This window comes from Quercus robur, chromosome 2 (assembly GCF_932294415.1).
Source record: "Quercus robur chromosome 2, dhQueRobu3.1, whole genome shotgun sequence".
Taxonomy (NCBI): Eukaryota; Viridiplantae; Streptophyta; class Magnoliopsida; order Fagales; family Fagaceae; genus Quercus; species Quercus robur.
This window is the reverse complement of record NC_065535.1, coordinates 88,148,650-88,175,774: the sequence shown is the minus strand read 5'-3', so window position 1 is coordinate 88,175,774 and position 27,125 is coordinate 88,148,650. Positions and strand designations below refer to the sequence as shown.

General features: G+C 36.4%; 2 protein-coding genes across 3 annotated transcripts; one reads left to right on the top strand and one right to left on the bottom strand.

The window, feature by feature from the left end:
* Window positions 1-141: 141 nt before the first annotated feature.
* LOC126715646 (uncharacterized) lies at window positions 142-17,805 on the top strand. 2 transcript variants are annotated; one of them, XM_050416363.1, is made up of 3 exons: window positions 142-598; window positions 1,164-1,579; window positions 16,774-17,805. In XM_050416363.1, the coding sequence occupies exons 1-3, from the start codon at window positions 493-495 to the stop codon at window positions 17,578-17,580; spliced, it is 1,329 nt and encodes a 442-aa protein (XP_050272320.1). In that variant the 5' UTR covers window positions 142-492; the 3' UTR covers window positions 17,581-17,805. The 2 variants fall into 2 exon arrangements, with proteins under 2 accessions (XP_050272320.1, XP_050272321.1); XM_050416364.1 differs by having other exon boundaries at window positions 147-598; window positions 1,179-1,579.
* A 2,455-nt stretch (window positions 17,806-20,260) lies between these two features.
* On the bottom strand, window positions 20,261-23,264 carry LOC126715643 (uncharacterized). The gene is made up of 4 exons (XM_050416358.1): window positions 22,343-23,264; window positions 21,266-21,336; window positions 20,768-21,161; window positions 20,261-20,670 (listed from the first exon to the last, which is right to left on the bottom strand). The coding sequence occupies exons 1-4, from the start codon at window positions 22,469-22,471 to the stop codon at window positions 20,476-20,478; spliced, it is 789 nt and encodes a 262-aa protein (XP_050272315.1). The 5' UTR covers window positions 22,472-23,264; the 3' UTR covers window positions 20,261-20,475.
* Window positions 23,265-27,125: the final 3,861 nt, after the last annotated feature.

The window sequence follows — 27,125 nt, the reverse complement described above, 5'->3', positions numbered from 1 at the left end:
ACGAGGGACTATCAAAAAAAAAAAATACAAGTAAGATGAGATGGAGGCCAGAGGGACACACGTGAGACTTGTGAATAAAGTTGCGGAATTGTTTCTCATAAAAAAAAAAAAAAAAGAAAAGTTGCGGAATTTGTTATCACACTTCTCCGCAGTGTGGACGCACCCACAAGAACTCAAACTGGTTCCCGGGTTGGGACTTGGGACACTCACACATACAAGAGTACAATTTTGACTTCCGACACGACACCTTATTTTCACAATTTCATACATATGCACGGACATACCGATACGCCACTCTCTCCCTCTCTCTCTCTGCCCTAACCTTTTGACCTTCCCACCATGCACATCCTTGGCATCTCCAGTCACGCGCCTACTTTATCTTCCCCACTCCAGTACTCACAGTCACACATCCTTCATTGATTCCACTACTACCCACACTCTCAAAATTTCAAATTCTCTCTCACTCTCTCTGTGTATAGATCTGTGTCTGTGATGGAGTTCAAGTTTAGAGCTGTTGATGACCGACCACCACCACCACCACCACCGCATCCCACCGCTCCTTCCACCTTCAACTACGTCTCCAAACAAGCTTTGAGAGGTCTCCTCTTTTCTCTATCTATTCCTCCTCTATACCTTTTTTTTTTCCTTTTTCCTGTTTTATATTTCAATATCCCAAAACAAATAATAATAAAAAGAATGTTTTTCCAAGTTTAAGCTTCCGAATTGCTTTTCCCTGTGAATGGAACTGCTTTTTTTTTTTTTTTTGGTTTATTATGAAAGATTTATCAAGTGCTTCTCTCTTTCCGTTTGGTTGCTAAGAAAACCTAGGAACTTAAATACCTGAAATTTAGATGAGGTTCAATTAAGCATAACTTTTTAGCTGACAAAGCATAACTTTCTCTTTCATGTGATTGAATGATTTTATTTTTAGCTAATTTTATAAAGCTTTCAGAGAACCTTTTTACTATAAAATAATCTTTTTTGTTTTCTTTTATATATGTATATACAATGCTTGTCTCTTCTGTTTGTTTGCTAAGAAAACCAAGGAAAAAGAAAGGAAAGGAAATTTATGAAATTTTGATTAGGCCCAATTACTGAAAGCATAACTTTCTTAGCAAACAGAGCACAACTTTCTCCTTAATGTAATTGACTGAATTTTTTAGCAAATCCTATATCAGTATCAGCTGGATTTTCAACCACCAGTCCGAGACCAAACTTGGAGCAAATTCAAAACCCTAATGACACCCGGGAAGCAATAGTACAGCGTGAGCTGGAGAAGGCGCGGATTAGAGAGGAAATAATTGCAGCCGAGATAACTCGGCGTAGACTGCTCGAAGCGGAGGTGAGGAGGGAGCTGATGATAGAGCGAGAGATGGCATTGCGGAGGCTCTCAGCTGAGGGCAGGATTTCGTTCGAGTATGGACTGTCAATGCACGCATTTGATGGTGGCTTTGCATTTCCCAGTTGTATCAACACATTTGATATGTTTCCAATGCTGCCACCGCCAAGGTTACCGGAAGCTATGCCAGTCGATGTCAGGGCCCCATCGGAGACCAACAAGGATAAGTTGATTGTACTGGTTAGTTACCAATCTTACATCTCGCCTAATTGTTGATGTTATGTTATATGCTGTCTCAATGTGTTTTCAACTAGTTTTGGTGAAACTACTAGGGTTGAGATCCTCCAGAGTTCCTTTGTGACTCCACCTTGGAGTTACTAAAATCTTATCCATTCATTTTAGAAAGATTGGATTTTTACACATCATCAAAAGTTTAAATAAACTTTGACTATTCCATTTTGGTATCTATTTAAATTATTGATAATGTATCAAAATTCAATCCTTTCTTTCAAAGTGAATGGATATGATTTTATAAACTTTATGGTGTAGTTACTCCAAGAACTCTTGGGGATCTTAAATTGGAAGGAAAAAGTTTTCCTCTAATCCACCATGTGGCAATTGATAAAACCATCCATATATACTTTTAGTCACATGACTTCTTAAATGAGTTGTGTGACTTATTTAAATAATGTGTGTGATTTTATGAATCACCATGTAATGGATTAGAGGAAATTCCTCCAAATTGGTATGGAGAAAACTTTTGTCCAATTTGAAATTGCTATATTCACCTCTTGAAGTTATAAAGTTTGTCAATGTAGCTGTGACGTACAGCTTTTCCTAATATTAGGAAAATATTGCTAGATTTAGGTCGTATAAAGAGAAAGGTGTCAAATTTTCACTTATACATAATGAGGTTCTTGTCAAATGAATGGATCCAAAGTTACCTTTTGCTCTAGGTTGACAAACGCTCTTTTCACACTTAATTGTAAAAGGCCTCCACTTCAAAAAAATTTTGAGGCCAATAAATGCAAACAAATGCGTTCCTAGGGGATATATTCATTGGAAGTTTGTTATAATTTTTTTCTTTACATTTTTCCTCGGTTAATATGTACGTAGATGTATCTAAATATATAGAAAAGTATACTAGCATTACATAAACATGTGCGTTTGCATGCATGTTTGTGTGCACATTTGCATAATGTATCCATGTTTTAATGCATGCTATATGTACGTGCTTGAGTCTGCAACTGCAGCACAGATAGTTGCACAGATGTAGAATCGTTAGATTAGATTTGAATTAGTGGTTATGATCTCGTTTTAGCTAGAGCAGCATCATGTTGTCTTATTTAAGAGTTTTCTGTAGTTGAAATGGCAACTTGTTCTTGAGAAATGAAAGAATTGTTAACGAACTTTTGTGGTTTTTCGCTCCCTTTCAATTAGGGATTGAGTTTATGTGTTCTTGCTAGTTTGATAGCTTGAACTAGCTATATGATTTTCCTTTTCTTGTTTGAACTAACTAGTTTGATAGCTAGAGCAGCAACATATGTAGCAAGCCTAAATACATGTGATGTGAAACTGAATATGAATGAGAGATAAAAAGAATGAGCTTAAGAGTTCATATTTAGAATTGCATCACATGTATTTAGGCTTGCTTAATATGCATCTGGTAGCCCTTCTACTTTGGAACATCACTTTAAAAGTCAGTCCTAAAGGGGCATCATAGTCATTGATTAGGTAGATTATATTGCTAGATCACTGCAGCTACAAATGTTTGCTATAACATTTTTTATAGAGATGTTATTGTGATCTAGACACAAAATAATCTAGATTGATGCCTCTGATGATCCTTGGTTATTGATTTTTCATGTGTGGGTTCACTTGGAGAAAGCTACCATGTGCATATGCAGTAGGCTCTACTGGTTGCTGTCCTACCTTCGTCCATACATTTTTAAGTACTTTACTAGAGCTGTTCAGGACCTTCAGGTCACCAAATACACCAACTGGCATTGACCTTCTTGCAGAACCAAACTGATCGGCAAACAACAGTTTCCGACGAGTTGGTGGTGGTGATCAGTCCCAAATATGCCAAAACCGACTAGGTCGATGCAGTGGTTGGCAAGAGATCAAGAAAACTGCTTAAAATTTCGCTGACTGGCCTTCTCATATATAATTTTTCCCAAGTCCCCCTTCTCTTTTGTCAAATCTTGCACCCGATCTCAATTCTCAACTAGGATAGAGAGATGTAAATGTGATCTGCCAATCTGGCCTTGTGGTTGTGGTGATGCTGTGCATAGTCATCGTTGATTGTTTTCAACATTGCCACCCATAAAAGCCATTTTTGGCAGTGAGTCCTCCGTTTTTGTTTCCTTAGTTTTTCACACCACTATATATCTGGTGATGTTTGTGAGTTTGTAATTTTCTGGACTTCTAGTTTGTTGGTTAGTTGGACAGGTAGTTCTAATAAGTGCAAGAATTTATCAGAGTCATGGGTGGCTCTCTCTTTTTCTTCGTTGAGTCAAAATCTTTTGAATTTTCTGTTGAAGAAGGGGGTTCTTTTTTCTTATTACGTATCTTTGAGAGAGGCAGAGATTCACTTCGATCAGTGTTCTTGGGCAAAGAGAGTGCAAAGAGACTGTTTTCTATGATGGAGAATTTTATTTACTCTGAGTCCCCTGGACACTTTGCGCGTACTGTTAGAGATGGCGAGACGGTGTTTATTCTACAATCAGGTTCCAATGCACATGGCTCTTTTCTTATGATTTCTGAACTTTCACATGGTCGTTGGAAAGGCTTCATAGTAGTTCCGGAAGGAAAATTGGGCAGTGGTTGGAGAGGTTTTGTTTGTCACTTGAAGAAGGCTTTAGCTCTGGGGAACCTTGCCATTAATCTGCCCCCAAAACTTTTACCTGGGTCTGAGTTTCAAGCCTCCAAATCCTTTGCGGTAGCGGTGGTGCAAGGCCGTCAGAGTGAACCCAAAGTTCACAGGCTGGCAGCGGAGGAGCTTGCTCAGACCCAGGATTCTCACGACAAAGTAAATCCTAAACATTTAATGTTGGATTCTCGAATTCCTAACATAGCAAATCTGGGTTCTCAGACCCAGGATTCTCGCGAGAGCTACCTTGGGAAGGAGAATGCTCTGATCGGGGCGCTGCACTCTCCTGTCTTCTCAGATGGGACTGAAGGTGAGGTGCACTTAGACCTTTGTATTAGGTTGGTTTGTGGGCCTCTTGGTACATGGGAGATCAGTTGGTCCAAAGTCACTGAGGTGGACCCTTCATTTAGCCAATCCTCTAACCCAAAGCCCATTGATTCCTTTAAGCCCAAACACACACCCACCCCTCCAGTTGGCCAATATTCAAACCCAAAGCCCTTTCAAGCCTCAAACCCAAAGCCCATCTCAAACCCAAAGCCCACTCAAACCAGTGCCTTCGGGTGGCCTAATACCAAACCCAAAGCCCTTCCAGCCTCTAACCCAAAGCCCAATCATAAACCTGTTTATAAATGGAAGCCCAAACCCCACCGGCCCTCTTTGACTCAATATTAGACCCACCCACACTCCTCGCAAGCCCCTCCCTCTCACCTTTTCTCTTCAGCATCTTCAATTACGGGTAGCGATATGATTGACGCTGAGCCTACTCTGACCCACATGGAACCGACGTGCACCGAGAAGCTTCTCTCAGTGCCCGACAACTCCGATGCCTTCGACACTGAGTCTATGTCCTCCGATGCTTCTGTGGATGAGTCCTTGTGCTCCGATGGTGATGTGGCTTTGCAACGTAACATCCAACAAATCATTCATCAGCACACAGACAATGTCATCAAGAAATGGGGGAATTCCAAGCAGTGGGTTCTCGAATTACAAGATGGGAAGAGGGTGGTAGTCCCGATTCAAATTTCTTTGCCACCGGGAGCAGTCGATGTCGGAGTGGATGACTCAAACCAGTTAGCAATGGTTCCGGGGGTGGCTTTAGAATCTAAGGAGCTTAATTTAGAACTGGAAAAAGGGATTGATGTTATTGTGGAGGTTTGGGTTTCAGATATTTGCTCCGAGGATGCCTCTCAGTTTGCTGATTCTTCGCCACCCCTCAATGTCGATCCTCTGGCTTTCTCTTTGCCTTTGGGTGCCATGGATATTTCTGATCAGCCAGCTACTCTGGATGTCGAGACTTTGCTGGGTAAGGAAATTTACTCGGAATGGTTTCAGGATAAATTCAGTGGCTTTGATGACTTTCTTGGGACTTCCCTTAAAGGTTTGGAAGAGCCAGCAACCAAATTCCTGTTGGCTGTTGAGGCTGAGATACAGCAGAGGGCTATTAAGGAAAAAACTGACAAAGCCGAGAAGAGCTCAGGGAGGAAAGGAATAAGGGAATTGAGGGGCTTATTTAGCTCTGTCAATTATGGTTTAGCTTCTTCAAGGCGCACTAGTTATGGTAAGGACAGAGCTCTTATTGTTTCCCAATGAATTTGAAGATTTTATCTTGGAATGTTAGAGGTTTGAATGAGAAGGAAAAATGGCTCAAGGTTCGTAATTTTTTATGCTCTTGGAGGGCTGATATCGTTTGTTTGCAAGAGACAAAATTGGAATGGGTTACTAGAGGTCTAGTTAGAAGCATATGGAGTTGTCCTTACATTGATTGGTTATATTTGGGCTCTGAGGGTGCTTCCGGTAGAATCCTTCTCATGTGGGATAGAAGGGTGGTTGAAAAGATAGAGGAAGCAGTGGGGCATTTTTCGATTTCGTGTAGGTTCAAAAATGTCAGTGACCAATTTGAGTGGGCCTTCATAGGTATCTATGGTCCAAATTTGAATAGGAAGCGTCAACTTATGTGGGAGGAATTGGCAGGCTTGATCAGTTGGTGGAATTTGCCATGGTGTTTGGGAGGTGATTTTAATATCATTCGCTTTCCATCGGAGAGGTTAGGGGCGGGTAGATTTACTCGCTGCATGTATGATTTCTTGGATTTTATTTCTCTTCATGGGCTTATGGATAATCCTTTAGAGGGAGGCCTTTTCACTTGGTCTAACTCCACCTCAGCCTCTAGAATTGATTGGTTTCTCTTCTCTCCGGCTCTAGTAGAATACTTCTCTCATTTCTCCCAAAAAAGGCTTCCTAGAGTGTTATCCGATCACTTCCCAATTATTTTGGAGAGTGGGAGTCATCGAAGAGGGCAAATTCCTTTTCGTTTTGAGAATATGTGGTTGAAGGCGGAGGGGTTCTTAGATAAGGTGAAGTCCTGGTGGGAGAATTACCATTTTCAAGGGACTCCTAGTTACATTCTTGCCAAGAAGTTGACTGCTCTAAAAACGGACCTAAAGAAGTGGAACGAAACAGATTTTGGCAATATCACAGTCAAGAAGCAGCAACTATGGAGTAAGTTGAATGCTTTAGATGTAAAAGAGGACAATCAACCTTTATCTGAAGAGGAAAAATTGGATCAAGCTACCTTTCGCGCCGATCTTGAGAAGGTTGCCTTGCTTGAGGAGATTAGTTGGAGACAAAAGTCCACAAAGTGTTTTTTTTTTAAAGGAGGGCGATTCCAATACGAGGTTTTTTCACAGGATAGCTAATTCTAATAGAAGAAATAATTGTATTGAAAACCTTATGATTGATGGGGCTGTGAGTACCAACCAAGATAGGATCATTGACCATGTTGAACAATTCTTTATGAACCTATTCTCTGAGCAGCATGTGCAGCATCCTTTCCCGGATGTATTGGATTTTCCAAGGATTTCTGGGGATAATGTGGATTAGTTAGAGAAACCTTTTGAGGAATCTGAGGTTTTAAAAGTCATCAAGGAGTTTAATAGGGATAAATCTCCTGGGCCTGACAGTTTTTCAATGGCTTTCTTTCAAGCTTGCTGGGGGATTCTCAAATCAGACATCATGGCTGTGTTCCACCACTTCCATGTCACTGGTCAATTTGAAAAAAGCTTGAATGCAACCTTCATTGCTCTCATTCCTAAAATAGCTGTAGCAGTGGACATAAAGGACTTTCGGCCTATTAGCCTTGTTTTGGGGGGGGGGGGGTGGTTTATAAAATTCTTGCTAAAGTTTTGGCTTCTCGTCTTCGCATGGTTTTAGGAGAGATCATCTCTGCTCCTCAAAATGCCTTTGTTCTTAATAGGCAGATTCTTGATTCTGTTCTCATTGCTAATCAATGTCTTGATAGTAGATTGAAGTATGGTTAGCCAAGGTTGTTATGCAAATTGGACGTTGAGAAAGCCTTTGATCATGTGAACTGGGGATTTCTTACTCTCTTGCTTGAGCGTTGTGGTTTTTCTGATAAGTGGAGGCAATGGATCTCTTTTTGTTTATCCACAGTTCGTTTTTCTATTCTTATTAATGGTACTCCCCATGGGTTCTTTGGAAGTTCAAGGTTGTTGCGGCAAGGTGATCCTTTGTCCCCCTTGTTATTTGTATTGGTTATGGAAGCCGTTGGTAGAATGTTGGATAAGGCTGTCCATGAAGGTCGTTTGTTAGGTTTTAATGTAGGTGCTTCTGCTGGTAGATCTTTGATGGTTTCTCATCTCCTTTTCGCTAATGATACTCTAATTTTTTGTGATGCTAATATTGATCAAATGCTGATTTTCCGTATGGTGCTCATTTGGTTTGAGGCTGTGTCTGGTCTGAAGGTTACTTGGGGTAAGTCTGAGCTGGTGGCTGTGGGGGCTGTTCATAACATGGATCTTTTGGTGGCTGTCTTAGGCTGCAAGCAAGGGTCCCTCCCAATGAAATATTTGGGTCTTCCTTTGGGGGCAAAATTTAAGGACAAGTCTATTTGGAATCCAATTCTTGAGAAGATGTAAAGAAAATTAGCAGGTTGGAAAAAATTATATTTATCCAAGGGAGGTAGAGTCACATTAATTAAAAGCACACTCTCTAATCTTCCTACTTATTTTCTCTCTTTATTCCCTATTCTTGCTTCTGTGGCCAACTGTATTGCTAGACTTTAGCGGGATTTTCTGTGGGGTGGCCTAGGAGATGAGCCCAAATTTCATCTGGTTGATTGGTCTACGGTGTGTACACCGCTTTCTTCAGGTGGATTAGGGATTAGGAATCTGAGAACTTTCAATGTAGCTCTTTTAGGGAAATGGCTTTGGAGATTTGGGCAAGAAAGGGATGCTCTTTGGCGTCAAGTGATAGAGGTGAAGTATGGTTGTGATTGGGGTGGTTGGTGTTTTAGCTCTTTCTCTGGTCCTTATGGAGTCAGTTTGTGGAAAAATATTAGAAGGGGGTGGCACTCTTTATCTCGGTTTATTATGTATGAAATTGGAGATGGATCAAAAGTGCAGTTTTGGCTAGATTGTTGGTGTGGGACTTCTTCGCTCACAGTCCACTATCCTGAATTATATAGGATTAGCTGTAGTAAAGAGGCAAGTGTGGCAGATCTAATGAGGTACTCCAATGGAGTCCTCCATTGGGAGATTCAGTTTTGTAGGGAGGTGCATAATCGTGAATTGGAAGCTTTCAGGAGCTTCATCAATTCCATTTATAGCACTCCTGTAAGGGGAATCGAGGAGGATAAGAGATGTTGGCTGCCTTGTAAGAGTAAGGGGTTCACAGTTAGTGCATATTACCATCTTCTTGTTGGCCATAGTGAGCAGTTTTTCCCTTGGAAAAGCATTTGGAAGCAGAAGATCCCCTCTAGAGTGGCTTTTTTTGTCTGGACCGCAGCCTTGGGGAAATGTCTGACAATTGACAATTTAAGGAAAAGAAAGGTTTGTATTTTGGATTGGTGTTATATGTGCAAGTGTAATAGTGAAAGTATTGACCATCTTTTCCTTCATTGCCTGGTTGCTTCGGAGATATGGGATATGGTTTTTGGTTTATTTGGAGTTAGTTGGGTCATGCCATTGTCTGTTGTTGGGCTCTTTGCTTGTTGGCAAGGTCGTTTTGGTCGCCATCGTAATGGAGATATTTGGAAGGTCGTTCCTCTTTGTTTGATGTGGTGTATTTGGAAGGAGAGAAATAGTAGGTGTTTTGAAGACATTGAGCGTTCCATGCCTGATCTCAAGCTTCTTTTTCTCCGAACCTTATTTGACTGGTTCTCTGTGTGGAGAAACCAACCTTTTTCTACTATTTTGGATTTACTTGACTTTTGTAATATTCGTTTTTAATTTGTTCACCCCTGTATACTTCCTATGTACTTGGGTGTCTCTCTGTTTTGATATCAATGAATCCTTATTACTTATCAAAAAAAACAAAATTCTGGACTTCTGTTTTGTAACTGAGTCAACTGACAAAATCAGTAGAACTGAGTCGTGCAGCTCATTTCCCAATTTTGGGAAACCAATGAGGCCGTTGTGGTGAAAAAACCTCGGCAAAATTTGACTGCATCGTACCATGTAAAGTTGTACTTCGAACAAGTCTCCTTTGTACATAATTAAGTGAGTTTAAATTTAGCCTTTCAATTTTATGTTCTTTTTTTTTTATAGGTAATATGAGAACTATTATTAATAAATAAAAGATGAATAATACAAGCTGTTCATGATGATGAACAAAAAGAAACAGAAGAAACAAACAGCCAGACGAAGAAGAGGGAAATCAAATAGATAATCTAAGGGAAAACAAAAACTCTGGAAGAGACGAAGACTCAGTAAAATCCCAACAACGAGACCACTCAAAAAGACTACGTTGGCTTAAAACCTTCAACTCATCCAACGTCTTCTCCTTGTTCTCAAAGGAGCGACGATTCCGTTCCAACCAAACAATCCACATTATGCACCCTGGAATCAAATTCAAAATATTCGAATTGTGCTTCCCGAGCCACTGATGCCAACAAGACAACAATCCCACCACCGATCTTGGCATAACCCAATGAATACCATAAGCCTGAAGCATGAAGGCCCATAAGTTATGTGTAACAGGACAGTGAAGAAGGAGATGGTCAACCGACTCCCCATCACAACAACACATACAACACCAATTTGTCAAAATGCGACCCCTAAGCATGAGATTATCCAACATGAGAACTGATCATGAGCAGCTGTCCACAAGAAGGCCACTCGCTTAGGAATCTTAGGTTTCCAAACATCCTTCCAAGGAAACTGAGAATTCGGATTACCCTGGATTGCATGGTAATACGATCGAGTGTCAAACTTACCATTACCTTTGAGCCGCCAACAAAGAGAATCCCTCCTATCACCCCGTGGAATACGAGGTTGGATAAACTGAAGTAGGGAAAAAGATGCAGCAAGCTCCCAATCTTCGAAAGCTCTGTAAAACCTTAAATCCCACACTCTTATAATGTTCCTGTCATTACACTTTCTTAGCTAATTAAAAAAAAAACATTCTATCCTACCAACCAAACACATAAAATGAAAAATTAGTATCTACTCCACCCTTCCTTCTTTCTATCCTTTCTGTCTTTTCCATCATTTCACCTTTTCATCCTCCTTACTAAACACAAAGGTAGAAACTGCAATTTTGTCTTTTTAAAAATTATATATATATATATATATAAGCCATTAATGGTATTCAAAATTCAAGTTATCTTAAGTTCAAAGAGAAAACTGAAGGATTCTCCTACAACGGATTTATAACTGTTGTTCAAATTACGTTAAGTTAAACTTTCTCAAATCTGTAGTTCAAATTATTTTGGCTAAAGTTGAAAGAATTCTTTTTGCAAATCATAAGATTTTGTCAAATATGATTATAAATTATAGTTGTCAAAATCCTATGATTTACAAATTGAATCAAATAACTTAACCACAATTATTAGAATCTTAGTCATGAATCGTTTGGCTAAGGATGAACGCTGGTGGCATGCTTAACACATGCAAGTCGGACTTAAAGAATCTTAGTCATGAATCCTTTCTGATAGAAGTCTATGGTTGTCTCAAAGATCTTAAGATTTATGATTTGAAATCCTTAATGCTGTCAAAAAAACTGGCATCCTCAAATCCTATGTTAACAAGAAGTATGGATAAAAGTACTTGCTTCTTTTTTTTTTTTTTTTTTTGTTCCTTTTTGTTTTGTTTTGTATATGTAATAAGTTAGAAGAAATTTGTAAAATAATATTGTTTTAATAATAATTATCTAAATTAACACTGCTTTGAAGTTATTTGGTGACGTAGTTTTTTTTTTTTAATTTATAAAATCATGTTTTCAAAACACATTTTCACTTAAAATTGTCCTCAATTGGATAAGCTTCTGTGAAGTTGTGTTTTCAAACATGATTTTAGGAAAAAGGCTAAATCCCCAAACAACTTCAAAACAATGGCAATTTAAGTAATTAATATTAAAAAAAGTATTATTTTACAAATTTTTCCTAAGAAGTTAATTTGAGGAAGTGTAACGTATTCATTGTTGTGTAATTAATCCCGTATCTTATCAATTCATATATGAGTTGTGTGTGCCTGCTTCTTAAAAAAAAAAAAAAAGGCTTTTCAAAAAATTTAATTTGCTTATGCGTGTCATGTGTCAAATTCCACATGTGAGTGACATTTTTAGGCTCTATAGATTATGAAATGAACAAGATATGGTATAACCTAATAAATCTTAAGGCGTATTTTAAAATTTAGGGTAATTGTATGAATTTAAACAATCAACAGTCTATTTTTATGTGCATCTAATGTCCTATTTTAATGGATTGAACATTTTAAAGTATCCTTCTAAATACAACTTGAATCACAATTTGATTTGAATTCACTTTATGACATTACAAGTTGATTTTGATGGAACTGTTACCTTATTTGCTTCGTAGTACATGGAAGTGATTAATGAAAATTATCTGTTGTCATTTTAGGCCTGACACAGTTATTGTGCTAGATGTTAGAGGTACCCACTGTCAGAGTCATTGACATTTTCCGTATTCTTTTTCCAAGCAATCCCTCAAATGCACTCCTTAGTTTTAAATGCAGGCAGTCAATGAGCATATTTTCTGGAATAAAACCTGTGAAATTCACTTTCACCTGTTATTTTTTGTAGGTGATAACTCTGTCTGTGTTTGTGTTTTGTTTCATATATTTGGTTCACAACTGGTCTAAAGCTTTAAAATGGATATAGGTTGCCTTAGGTTTGATGTTCATCATTAAATATAGTCACTCTAATATGAATGCATTACAGATACATGTTAGGGTGTCCTTTACTGAACCCCAGATGTAGTGAAAAAGGGGGAAGGGTTAGTAAAAGATGGGTAAGTGACCGCACTTTGATGAACAGATGCGGGTAAATAATTTAGTCCAAGAAAATAGGATGTATGCACTATGCTGTCTTTGGTTGGGGTGAAAAGGGGAGGATGGATAAAGGGGGAAAGAAAAAGGAGAGAAAAATGTGATTTTCTATTGTTTGGTTGGAGTGAAAAAAGGAGAGGAAAGAAAATGGGGTGGATGGATTTTTCCACCTAGGCTCATCAGTTTTTTTCCTTCCAAATTGGGTAAAAAAGAGCAAGGAAAATGTTGTTGAGAAGAAAAATGGAAAATTATCCCTACTTTCCATCCTTCTACTTTTTATAATGAGGGCATAATAGTAATTTACTCTCAATCCTTCAACTTTTCCATCCTCTCTACCAAACACAAATATTTTTTATTCTTCCACTTATCCTCCTAACATTTTCCATTCTCCCAACCAACCAGAGCCTTAGAATATAGGGTCTTTTATAAGGGAAACTAATGGAAATAGTATATACAATGACTAGGTGGAGAATAAATATAATGTCTTTTGGGGATTGAATGGGTTGGTGAGAAATCTACAAATTTTGAACATGCAAGATAAGAATGAAAATGGGGTATATATAATCATAGGTAAAAGTCTTAAAAAAGAACTTGTTGAGGTTAGGAGATAAGAGATAGAATTATGTCAATAAAACTTATCCTAGGAGAAGAGGCCATTAACTTAATTAGTGCTTATGCTCCTCAAATAAGATTGGAAGAATACATAAAGCAAAAATTTGGGAAGGATATGGATGAATTGATTTAAGGGTTACCAAATGTGGAAAAGATTTTTATTGGAGGAGACCTAAATTTTTTTGTAACAGTGTATAATTGGATATTAACTAACACTTGAGATGTTAGTTAATATTTGACCTAAATCATTAGTCAAATAAATTTCATCATGAGATGTTGTAATGATTTAGGTCTAAGGCTTAGTCCCATAGCCAACTCCAAAAATTTGGAACTAAGGATTGATGTTGTAGTAGATGTTGTAACGATTGTAAGGTATACCAGAATAGATAATTACTTACCATAGGTTGGTGGTAATATTTGCATTAGAAGAAGGAAAAGACAAAGAAACCCAAGGATGAGATGGTGGGGTTTGAAGGGGAAGAAACAAAATGTGTTTAAAGATAAAATGATCAAAGAAGGAAAGTGAAATTTAGACAAAGATGATGATAAGATGGAATGACATTTCTAATTGTATTAAAGGAGTGGCTAAAGAAATTTTTGGAGAATCTAAAGGATTTGGGCGATCAACTAAGGAGACTTTGGGGTGGAGTAAGGAGGTTCAAGCATCAATTAGATTAAAAAGAAGCTATAGAAGCCTACCTAGATGTAGAGAAAATTTGGGTTGTGAAAATAATATAGTGGTGAAGAGTAAAGTAAAAAAAGTTGTCCAAGAGGCTAAGCAAATTATTAGTAAATTGTATGGCAAGTTGGGGATGAATGATGAAGAAAAGAACATTTATAACCATGCCAAAACAAGGGAAATGAAAAGAAGAGACTTGAACGGTTTCAATTGCATTAAAGAGCTTTTTAAAAAGAGATGAAAAATTATTGTAACAAACTTTTTAATGGAAGCAATACAAAAGATTAGCGCGAATTGAGTAACCCAATTGAGAATATAAATCATAGGTTTGTTCAAAGAATTTTGATGAGCAAGTAAAGGACGCATTGAGGAGAATGGAAATATGAAAGGTCATGGGACTTTATGAAATTTTATTAAAGATTGGAAATGCTTGGATGTACACTAATTGACAAACAATTTCAATGAGATCTTAAGTGTTAACAAAAATGCCTTGTGAGTGGAGGCAAAGTAGTCTAATACCTATTTATGAGAGCAAGGAAGATATTCAAAACTTGCAAATTATTGAGGAATTAAACTAATGAGTTACGTTATAAAAATTTGGGATAGTGATTGAATATAGGTTAAGACATTGAACAACAGAGAAATAATTTGGTTTAATACTAGGGTATCTACCACGGAAGCAATTTTCGTATTTAGACTCCTAATGGAAAAATATAAAAAGTAAAGATCTTTATATATTAAGTTGATTAAGAATATGTATGACAGAGTTGTAACTTATGTGATAAGAAAAGGAGGCATCACAAATGAGTTTCCTATGACTTTAGATTTGCACCAAGAATCATCATTAAGTCAATATTTCTTTGCTTTAGTGATGGATAAGCTCACTGAATCAATTCAAGAGGAAGTTGCTTGGTGTATATGCCCTTTGTAGATGATATAGGTTGTGCATGGAACTAGATGTGGAATTAATGTCAAGTTAGAATTTTGGTGAGACACTTTAGAATTTCGGAGCATTGATTTATGGAGGGCTATCCCACATTTTGTCCTATGGTGTATTTGGTGAGAACGGAGCTCAAGATGTTTCGAAGGGAAGGAACGGTCTATTTCAGAATTTAAATCTCTTCTTCACACCTTGCTGGAGTGGAGTTCTTCCTTTAATCTCTTTCCTTGTTCTAAATTTTTAGAAATGCTTGATCTTTGTAATTTATGTGTTTGATGCACTGTTATCCATGTACACCCCCGGTGTACCTGGACTTTTGATTAATACAATTCCATTATCTATCAAAAAAAAAAAAAAAAGTTTAGCAAAATAGAAAAAAGATGACGAGGCTGTAAAAGACTTGATGGCCAAGAGATACCTAAGAGCGAAAGATTTTGATATCTTAGATAAATAATTTATAAAGATACAGGGATTTAAGAAAATGTGAATTATAGAATAATAGCAAGGTGGATGAAGTAGAGAAGTGTAGCTGAATTGAAAGTGTTCAAGATGATAAGTAAATAAAAGTAAACATACGATTCAAAATGAGGAAATCCACTTACTGTGTGTTTGGGCAAGGTATTTGTAGCTAGAAGCCTAGAATTTGAAGTTAAGCCATCATTTTAAATTCTGAGATTGGCTGTAAAGGTGGAAAATTAAAATATCCTCAAAAACTTTTGGCCAAAATTTGTAAGGCCAAAATCCCAACCACAAATTCCACCTCAATCAGGCAAATCCAGCCTAAACACCCACTACAGTAAAACCATGATTGTTCAAGGAACAAATCAAAACCACTGCCTCCGGCATATTACTGACTATTGTAAGTTTATCAGAACCCATTGCAAAACCATCACCCATGACCGTTGAATGTGGTTGTGAAAGCCCAAATCCTAGAATAAGCCCTCCCCAGCCCGAACCTACTTACAGCTATATAGCCAAGAGCTACTGCCAAACCACCCTGTGCCGCCATCATCAATGTAAGGAGAGAGAGAGAGAGAGAGAGAGAGAGGAGAGGTTTTTGGCCATGGAAGTCAAGTGAGAGAGAAGATTAGAAAAAGAGGAAGGGGGAGAAGGAAGATTTAGTGCAGAACAGATTGGAGCACAACCATGAGAGAAGGGTTGTTGTGAAAATGATGGGTTTAAATCTGATCAAAGACAATTTGGTTTTTTTCCTTAAATGGTGGTTTATGCAAAATGATGGCGTATGCAAAACGATGTCTCTGTAGTATATGAAGTATTAGTCTCACATTACATCCAAATTATGAAATTTGTAAATGATGGAGATGTAAACCTTGTCATTTGTAAAATTCTGTGTATTTAACAATTTCTTCATTCAAACACAATGTTAAAGATAGGGAGTCCCCAATTAAGGGAGAGTCACTTAAGATAGTTTGGTTATGTTTAGAGGAAAGTGATTAATGTGACAATGAGAAAGAGTAAGTTAATTTAAGTTGAGGGAACGAAATAGTTATTGAAATACCAAAAGTTTTGTTAAAGTGAGTGAAAATGACATATCAGTTAAGGAAGTCATAGATAGAATAACTCCAAAATAGAATAGAATGGCGGAAAACAATACATGTGGCTGATCTTGACTAGTCTGTAGAGAATTCATAGCCGGTCCCAAAATTTTGGGACTAAGGCTTGGTTATTGTTGAATTGGGTGTGGTTGATGAAAGTGTTATGGGTAGGAACTGGATTTACCCCTTGAGAAATGACATATAGCAACATTCCCCAACTCTATAATAAAAAATACTTCATGCTAAATCCTTAGTTCTCCTTTCCAATGTTCAGATCTGGTCAAATTTCCAAAACATTATATTTCTTGTTAAATTGCTTGAAATAAGGTAATTGGAAGTTAGATTTATCCTATACTGTTAAATGTGGCGGGTGGGATTTACATGAGAAATGATGCTTGAGGTTTCACTATTCACCAGGTGATTATATACAAGAGTTTCCTCTTATGTATTGTGTTTGAGTATTCTATTGCAGGCTAAGCCCACTCCAAATATTTCTGGAGCAAAGCGGAAAGCTGAAACAGCATCTGCAGGGGACACTAGTGAGCTCCCACCTTTTGGTTTAAAGAAGAGACCCAAGGAGGAGTGGAGTTGTGCTATCTGTCAGGTTAGTGCCTTAAGTGAGAGAGCTTTGAATGAACACCTTCAAGGTAGGAAGCACAAGGCCAAGGAAGCAGGGCTTAGAGCTCAGAGAACGGGCAGGAGTACCAGCTCTACACCATCAACAAAAAAAGCTACAATGCATTCAAAGCTTACAGAGAGCCCTGATTTTGGGACCTCAGGACAGGAGGCAAAAGTAGAAGGGAAATCACTTAAGCAGAATGAAACTGGGGTTGATTCAGGCCAGAAAATGGAGATGACAGGATGTTTGAAGAGTAAAAATCAGCGAGTTACACTGCCAGAAAACCAAACTGCAGAAGATTCTGAGAAGACAAACAGTACAAAAGCAGAGCAGGGATCTGCTAAAACAGAAGGGTTTGAAAGGAACAAGATGTTTAAGTTTTGGTGTGAAATGTGTCAAAAAGGTGCATACTCTCGAGTAGTGATGGAGACTCATATAAAGGGGAAGAAGCACAGGGCTCGGCTTCAGAAACGTGGTCAAAAAGATGGAGTTGTCAGTACAGCATCATCTGGTTCTGCTCAAAAGGCACAAGATACAAATTTGGTAGCTGAAAAAACAAGTCAGTCACATGCTACTCAAAAGGCAAAAGGTGTAGCAGATGTTATGGCCAAAGAAGCAATTAAGAGGACACCAGTAATTGTTATTGTAGATGCAGATTAATCAGGTTCATATCCAGTATGAGATTCAGGTTTGGGGTTGCGACTATGGTTCTGTTTAACTTGTGAAATATATCTGTTCAATTTAGACCCTGTATTTTACTTGTTAGTCCCTAAGTTTGGTCAGTTTCCATTTAGGACAACTGTCATTTGTTAACCCGACAGACTAAATGATGATTACATTGTTTCTGACTCTCTCTACTCTCTTAGTAAGTCAAATTCCTACTTAGATTTCTGGACCCCTCCAGAATTTGGTCAGGTCTATATGATGGCTCTAAAGGTAATTCAGGCTTGTCTAGAGCAAGAGGTATTATATGTGATCCCAATTGCACCTGGCTGGTGAGTTTTTAATTTAAAGTTGCATTTAGGATGCGTTTGGATACTGCTTATTTTGCTGAAAATTGAAAACTGAAAATAATAAAAAAATTAATTTTCGGTTACTGTTCACATTTAAAAAATACTGTTCATATGCCTTGATACACTGTTCATGTCCCATAAACAGTGCACCAAGTGCTATTCCAAAAAAGAAAAAGAAAAAAGGGGGTGTTGAAACGCAAAACATTCAAACGTGGACGTGATCCAAACGCTCGCTTACTTCCAATTGCCTAGTTGAATTGTAGGCGGTTCACGGAGCTCTCAGATTAGCATAGTTATTAGGTTTTGCAGACTTCAACTTCATATTGGTAGTTGATTCAATTGTAGTTTATAAATTCCTTCTATCTCCGCATCAATTCCTCATTACTGGACTACTTGTTACAATACTTAGTAGGATATTACTTTGACTGGAGGGGATTGTAGGATATTACTCTAAAATTAGGCCAGTTTGATTTGCTGACAAGCTTGCTTCAATTGGTAGCCAACCTAAGGGATCAGGGATTCGTATGCATTAAATAGAAAAAAGTAATGCTAGGGATATAACATTTTTTTACCATTATTGACATGACCTATAGTAATTGGAATATTACTTTCACTTAAGTCTATCGTTAACGCCACTTTCTTTACACATTATTGCATGGAAAACAGTTATGAAAAATATTATAGCCCAACAGTTGTTTTGTAATGAAAAAGTCCTAATTGTTTTCTGGTTAGTCTTTTTGTTTGTTTACAATTAGCTGCTCAACGTTATGAGGCTGTAAACTTGGATTTTTTTTGTTAATAGTATATTTCCCAATAAACAAAGAGCTGAATTTAGTTGCCGGCAATGAGGATGATGTGAAGTCTTCTGTCCACTATAGTCAAGGCCACTAATATATGACTTGTCAAAGTGCATCAATTTCTTAATCGTACAAAGTAAATATTTCTTTGCCCCCATATGACATATCATTATCATTATGCTGCAGATAGGATCACAAGATACTATGAAAGTGTACAAAAGTATGCCTGTATCTTGAAAAAAAAATTTAAAAATGAAAAAAAAATGCTGGAAAATGTGAGGTGTTAAAAAGCTGTAAAAAAAAAAAAAAAGCTTATAAGTTGATGCCAAACAAATAGACACATAATAATATACAAACATAACAAATTTTATAAGCAGGAGATTGTGATTAATGTAACTTTATTTTCTTATAAAAATCATCATTAACACTGCTTTTAGTATACTGTATGCATCGATTACAATCTACAGCGTCAACTGCTATTGATAAGTTAGATATCATTTGAACCACAACTACCAATATTAATATTCTCCGATTCATTTTCCACCGCAAGACTTACTAACGTCGACCTGGTTAGTAGTGGCCTTTGCTTTCCCATCCTTTTTCCACAAAACAATTTCCAATCGCTTAACAGTAAAGTAACATAAAAGTGGTAGTTCCCTACGTAAGCTGAAAACAACGTTACTAGGAGTAGCCAAAGAATAAGAAGAAGCAACATTATTACTCCTTTTGTTTCCACCAAGAAAACAAACATTCATCTGCTTAGTGGCCATTGCTTTCCTTCCTTTCAAACCAACAACTAACAATATGTATTAACAATTACTTTATACAATGCTACTAGTATCCTCCAGAAATAGTTGGAAATGTAACAGCCCAAAAAAAAAAAATGTGGCAGTTCCTACCCAAGCCCAAATTAATCATCTTTGTTTCTTGGGGAGGTAAGAGATTATTTTGTCACAGCCATAATTGGCATAGGGGTATTATGTTTTAGATAGAATAAAAAAGAAATGCCCCAGTCAACACAAAATTATAGTGCTATTTTAACAGCAAGGGAGGGAACATTCATGTTACATGATCATGATTACGGAGGTTAAACAAAGGGTGTAGACATTGTTTCAACATAAATGGATAAAACTTTTTCTAATATGTTACAACCTAAGTTTCACAATTAAATTCATTCATATGACTTGAATTTAATTGTTGTTAGGTGAAGAAAACATCTTTCCTAATACATTACCCGATGTGACTAATTTAATTGTTGTTAGGTGAAGAAAACATCTTTCCTAATACATTAGCCAATGTGGTCACATCGTAAATTTAATTAAGAACCTACAAAACAACACCTAAGAAAGAAACTGTGTCTAAGTTTCACGTCATATTATTTGTTGTGACATGGATGTTGAGACTTGAGACCATCTGCAAATACCCAGAGCCCACCCTCTCAGAATGAATAGAGTTGCAAGTTCCTTTTAAAAGCCACATGCATTCATAAACTAAATGGAGGAAAAGAATCATAAAAGAGATGTTCAAAGATATGTCAACACCTATTCGATTCCTGAGCATCAATTCCATTGTTTCATCTATATGTTCAATATATATAAAACTATTTCGACTTTACACTGGAGGGAAGAACCCCAACAAAACTACAAAAGAAAAATGAAGATTTTAAGTACACAACAAGATATGGCAACATTTTTTTTTTACCCCCAAGAAAGTATAGGATCTTCAATTGCAATTGAAGAAACATCTCAAACTCTTAAAGCCACCTGATCTTGCCATGAAATCTTCCGTTTTCCTGCTCGATTTGACCCACTTCCGACATTCCTACAAATTGATATCTTCATATCATTGAGTTGCTCATCACTTCCACCTCTAAGTAAACTTTTCTTTGACTCCTCTGTTCTCAATGGCTCACAATCAGCCTGTATTTCCTCTTCCTCTGTCTACAGTAAAACAAAATCAACAGAAGCCATTAGCTCGCAGAAATAGCAAATGCTATAACTTAAAGCTCATCATTCACAATGGTTGCTAAATATTTACCGAAATCTGGTTCAAGTCGAAAACTGGAGTACTGTTCCGCTTAGCGGCATCTTTTCCACTATAGATCCTTTCCTTCTGGTTCAGGTCAAATTTTGGTGCAGAAGTTGGTAAAGCGGCTTCCTTTCCATTGAAAGCCCTAACCTTCTGGTTTAAGTCAAAAATTGAAGCAGGTTTCCTCAAGGTGGCTTCTCCTCCATTGTAAATCCTTTCCTTTCGGTTTAAATCAGAAACTAGAACTGGGTGGCGCAATGCCACTTCTTTTTTACTGTATTTCTTTCCCTTTGTAGCACCATTATTTCGTGTATCAAACTTCTGTGGTTGCACAAAATCTTGCTTTGGCTGTGGTTTTGGAGACTGGTTTGTAATCAAGTATTTGTATCGTTTCCTCAAAAATCTGCAATTAAAGAGATAATAAAATGTGGCCCCAGTTATTACCTTCTTGGATAAATGATTGTACATTATCCCAATTTACCAAATTTAAAAAGGCACAATTCATACCGGACTTCCGTTGAGAGAGTCAATTTTTTCTGTTTCATCATCTGCAGTTTATTCTTCATGGCTTCCGTTTCCTGAAATATGCTTCAATATTATAAATATCCCCATATCTGGCTATCTCAAGATAAAAGCCATACATAATTCACAGTAGCCAAGAGCTCATAAACCCAACAAGACATATCTAATCAAGTTAGCAAGAGGAGAACACAAACAGATGTAGGGGCAAAAAAAATTTCCAAGGAAAACCCAAAGGCAATTTTCTCAGAAACTACAAAGAAAAACCTACAAATTAAAGTTGAACCTTCTATACTATAAAAGAATTTTACGGGAATCTAAAGCATATAATCAATGTAAAAGGACTGCCAATTAACAAATACAATAACCAGAAGATAGAATCTTTCCCTCCCCTCAGCCAAAACTCATTCATCAAAAATAAAAAAGAACAAAAAGTCAGCAACGACAACAGCAAAGGTGCCAAGCAAGGGAATAACAGATTGAACTCACATGAGTACTAAATACTAAAAACAAAAACCTCCCCTTTGATCAGTTAGGATGATGGGAAAAATTGGAATACAAAGAAGATAGCAATCTGAACACCCAAGAAAAGAAAATTGTATTAGGAATGTTGATGGGTGCTCATTATATTTGAAAAAAACCAGACATACCAACAGGAAAAATGTTATATAAAACTTCAATTCCACTTCTTCTTTATCAAATTTTCTTAGCAATTAAACAGAGGATAGGGTAAGAAAATCAAGCAAATAAAATTTTGAAACCAATAGTTTTAACACACAAAAAAAGAAATCAATTTTTTTGGCTTTGCTTAGTCAAGATCTTTTGCTTCCTGGAATCAAAAGTTTAAAACTACAAAATCAAAAATAAGATCCAAAATATTAATTTTCTCTTTCATGCACTCGATTTTCTAAGCAACCAAACACCATAAAAAAGCCAAATCAAAGAGAACCATAAAACCAGAAGAAAAAGAAAACACTAAACCTCCAGAATATCAAACAAAACATCAGATCTGTTGAAACCCACAAAAGAAATTACAAATCCCTGGAAACCCACAATAGAAATTACCTTCTGTAGCTCTTCAAAGTCCAGTAAGAGACTCTGATGCCTCAACCTGGTTCTTGGGTCCTCACCCACAACATATGGAGAAGACTCTTTAGCAACAACCCCTTTCATCTTCATCTTCATCTTCTTCATCAGATCAACCGAAAAGCCAAGAACCAAAAACTAAAGAGAGAGAAAACAGAGAGGGAGAGAGAAACACAGAGAGATGATGGGTAATGAAAAAAAAGAAAGAGGAAGAGAGAGAGAGAGAGAGAGATAGGTGATAAAGAATGAAACTTTGAAAGAGAGAAAGAAAGAGAGAAGGAGAGGAAGAAAGATAAGAGAGAAAGAAGCAAGAAAGACAAATATGAAAGAGAAAGATATAGATAGAAGGGAAGTGGTGAGAAGGTTCTTGCTTTCCCTGTTTTCTCTGTGAAAACTCTGACCTAGACAAAGAAACCCAAAAAAGCCCACATAACTCGGTGAAAAATAATGTTCTTTTGAGAGACAGTGATGAAGATGGGGATTTTTTGGGGGGTTGCAGAAGGGTATTGTTGGCAACATGGTTTTTTTTTTTTTTTTTTAAATGAAAGAGAGTGAGTATGTGAGGTGGGTTTGGTTGGAGGACATTTGAAGACATCTAAATCTATCTTCTCTTTCTTTTCTTTCCCATTCTTTCTTTCTTTCTTTTTTGTTTTTCTTCTACATAAATTTTGGTCCAGCTGGGCCATTGAAGAGAGAGAGAAGAGAGAGAGAGTTGGGTGGTGTGGACTCTTCCTTTGTTTTTTGATAGGGAGGTGAGGGTGCGTGGATTTTCCATGTTTCTTCTTTCTTTGTATGTGTTGTTGGCCTGTGTGTTAGACAGAGAGAGATAGAGATAAGAGTCTTTTAGAGAGAGAAAGTTGAGGACTTGGCTGAAAAAAAGCAGAGAGAGTTAAATGGGTATGAATGATAGCCTGTTACTGATATATGTATCTGATGTGTGCTGTTGCAGTTGCTCTTTTGTTTTTTTGGTACTACCCCCTATTTTTAGGCTTTGGGTTTGGTTTTGTGATGGTGGTGTTTTTTCTCAATGGGTTCCTCTTTTCCTTTTCACATTATTATAATTATACTAGGTCAATGAATGTGAATTTACTTTTGTACCCCTTGTTTTTGGTCTTGCTTTGATGTCAAGGATGCTGTCTGTCTCTTTTCTGTTTTTACACCCAATAAGCTTTTCCAGCACTCAGCAGATAAAAGTAAGAACAATACCCAATTTCTGGTTCCAGCCAAAAACTTATACAAAGTTGTCCTTTGCATAATTAAATTCACTGAATAGTTTGGGATTGGGAAAGGGTATCCCTTTGACATTTACAATTTCTCTTTCTAGGGGGTAAACTAATTAAGTTTTGTGTCACTGTTCCTATTGAATAGAAAGGTTTCCCATATCTACACCTAACTTCTGGACTTTGTGTGACACCACTCTACCTGCCTAACCACTAGTAATAATAGATGATGGAAAAAGCTTTTCATAGCCTCTTGGTGAATTGTTGTTGGGGCCAACTAAAGCTCAAAGATTCTACCAGATTTTACAAAGTTCACATCCTTTCAACCAAAAATAGTCATTTACACCCAAAAGAAATCAGGAACCATTTCCATTTTACATGAAGTAGTTGTCTTGTGCCACTGCCATAGTGGTAAACACTGTGAATACCCACCATGGTAGGAGCTTTATTATAAGTATGTAACATATATAATGTCACAGAACCTTGGAAGGAGCCTCCATAGAAGCTGAGAAGGTGAAAGAGAAGAAAAAAAAAAACTGATGGGTCTCTTAATTTATGTAACAATGTTGTGGGTGTCCACTCCTTAGTCCTTGATCCTTGCCCTCACTATGATTCTTAGAGAGAAAGGACTTGTGTGTTTGGCTGTATTTCTAAGTTATTTTTCATTTGCTAGAAGGTACAGACGTGCGTTGTGTGACGTGGACATGTGAGTGTGATACAGAAGATAGGTGGTAACTGGTAATTAACAGTATTCGTCTTTTTCCGTTAGGGAGAGCATGGAAGATGATACGCGTGCTTAAATCATACACTATTATTTGTTTGATTGGTGTGAAAGGAGGAGAGAAAAGAAAATGAGGTTTCACTCGGGTCACCATTTTTTTTCCTACCAAATTGAGGAGAAAAGAGAAAAGAAAAAAAAAAATGAATACACGAATATTTTGATTTTTCTAATTTTTCATCTCCCAACCAAATAAAGCACCGAGTTTAACATGGAAAAAGAAAAAAGAAAGAAATAGACACATGAATAGGGTGTCCAGTGTAACACGGTCCTAGAACACAACATGACTTTTCTGTGGTTTAGTGTTGAGTATAAATGAGTTCAATGTCATAGGCGAAATGACTTGCTTTGACACGATTAATAAATTTGTCGGTTCATGTAAGTCACAATCAATCCAAAATATCGTAATACATATAAATAAATATCATTTTATCCAACATAAATTTAAATTTTAAACATAAAATTAAGTAATTAAAATAACTTTAATGGTTAAATTGCTAAATTCTTAATTGAAACTCCAAAGTCCTTAAGGCGATTTGCCCATAACTATATATTTAAAAAAAAAAAAAAAAATCTTTTCATTTTATTTTTAGGTTATGTGTTTTCTAAATTTGAGTGGAACTTAATTGGGTTGTAATAAGAAAATTTTGAAATGCTATTAGTACTTCATTGATGCTGTTATAAAAAATAATTTGTAAATAATTATTATAACTATGTGTTGACTAAATATAAAATATGTTAATAATTCTGGGTTATTTTTTAAAAGGACAGAAATGGGTTAGGTCTATGTTCATCCAACACATGTTAATTAAATGAGTTTTTTTTTTTTTTGAAAAGAATTAAATGAGTTGAAATAAGTTGTTTTGTGTTGAGCCGCTTAATAGACAGATTGTGTTAAGGTTGAAGTTGAGGAGTTTTGACACAGTAATCAACTGGGTTGAGTAAGTATTGAGCCACATATATTTGAAATACTTACCTCGATACAACACAAATATGATGGCTCTTAACATGAATTGCCACCCCTACTCATGACAAATCAATTGATGGGGCATAAAAGGTAATGCTTTTTTTTAGTAGATAAAATGTAACACTTAAAGTGGACACAATATTTTTATTCATTATACACTTATTATCATTGCCAAATAGAAAAAAATAATAATAATAATAACGGTTGGGCACTCCATTATAAGCTTCATTAATTGTAATCTTGTCATGTTTTTTTTTTTTTTTTTTTTTTTCAAAGTAACTGAAGTTTAAAAAAGAAAAATGAGGACATATGTTATATTGCAACTAGTGGAATTTAAATGGAACAATTTTAGTGGGATAAAAAAAATTTATTTTGTTAGATGTGTTTAAGAATAAAACCTCATTCACTTTTGAGCGTTCCACTTTATGCTCTATTAATCGTAGTCTACTATATGTCTTTTTTATTTCTTACAAAGTAATCAAAGTTTAATGAAATAAAACCAAATATGTCATATTGTAGTTGATAGAGTACAGCCTTCTCAAAAAAAAAAAAAAAAAAAAAAAAAATAGTTGATAGAGTACAGAGTGGAGCAGAAAATTTTAATTTTGTGTTTATTATAGTAGTGTTGATATTATGTTAATATAATTATGAGTAATTACTCAATACTCAAGGAGTAAAAAAAATTCTTAATAAAGTAACCAAATTTAAAAATGAGAAAAAAAAATTAAACACACAACATATTGCAAAAAAAAAAAAAAAAAAAGACTTAAAAGTATGAGAAATAGTGTTGGAGAATTTTGGATCAAATCTGGATAAAAAATTATTGATCCGCTAGATCATTTGAAAATTCTCAAACACTACTGGAGGCACCGCAAGCATTAATTCTTAAATGAGCAAGGTCAAGTATGAGAAATGGTATTAATGTTTAATTATGACTTGTAAGGAAAATTTTAAGGAAAATGACAAAGCAACTCTCCCCCACAGGCATCATGGAGTACCATCTCCCCACGCTGATGCATTCAACAACGCACTAAACAAGGTGCAATACTATTTGAAACAACCACGGTTTATACCTAAAGGCTAATGATATGTTATTTTATCATTGTATTTAATTGTGTTTGCAGTTTTTGCTGCTACCTCAACCATGTAGTGTGTGATCAAATTCAAAATGATTGCAAAGAATGCTTTGTCAATTGTCATGTCGTTTTTTGTAAAGAGAAGTAAAACTCCAAAATGACCATAACTATGTGTTGGAACAAGTCAAGAAAGTAGCCGTCTGTAAGAGTTGACAACTCCCTCAAGCTAATAAGGACGAAGTATCTTTCATTGGCTAAATTTTCTTTTTCCTAATCCAACACCGCTTATCAAAAGAAGATAATTCGCAACAATGACTTTGAAGAGCAATAGTGTTTGAGAATTTTCAAATGACTTGCTTTAAAAAAAATAATAATAATCTAAGCCACCTCTTGTTAAGAGAGTTAGGACTACTTAGGACTATAATTATATGGGAATTATGATTTTTTTTTTCAATTAATTATTTAGTCACACATAGACATAGTTCCTGAATACATGGATTGAATGCTAGACTTTTCTTTATGAACAAGATGTTGAGCTGCATACAGATTGGCCAACACAGAAGTTTCAACAAACCCATGATGTACAATTTTTTCAGATTTAATTCAATGGTGGATCTTGAGGCTGATAACCGTATGATAGAAGGTATTTAGTATCATTGAGATATATCACTCCACCTGGGAATGGATTTTACCCGGATCCGTTCTCATGTGAAGGAATTGT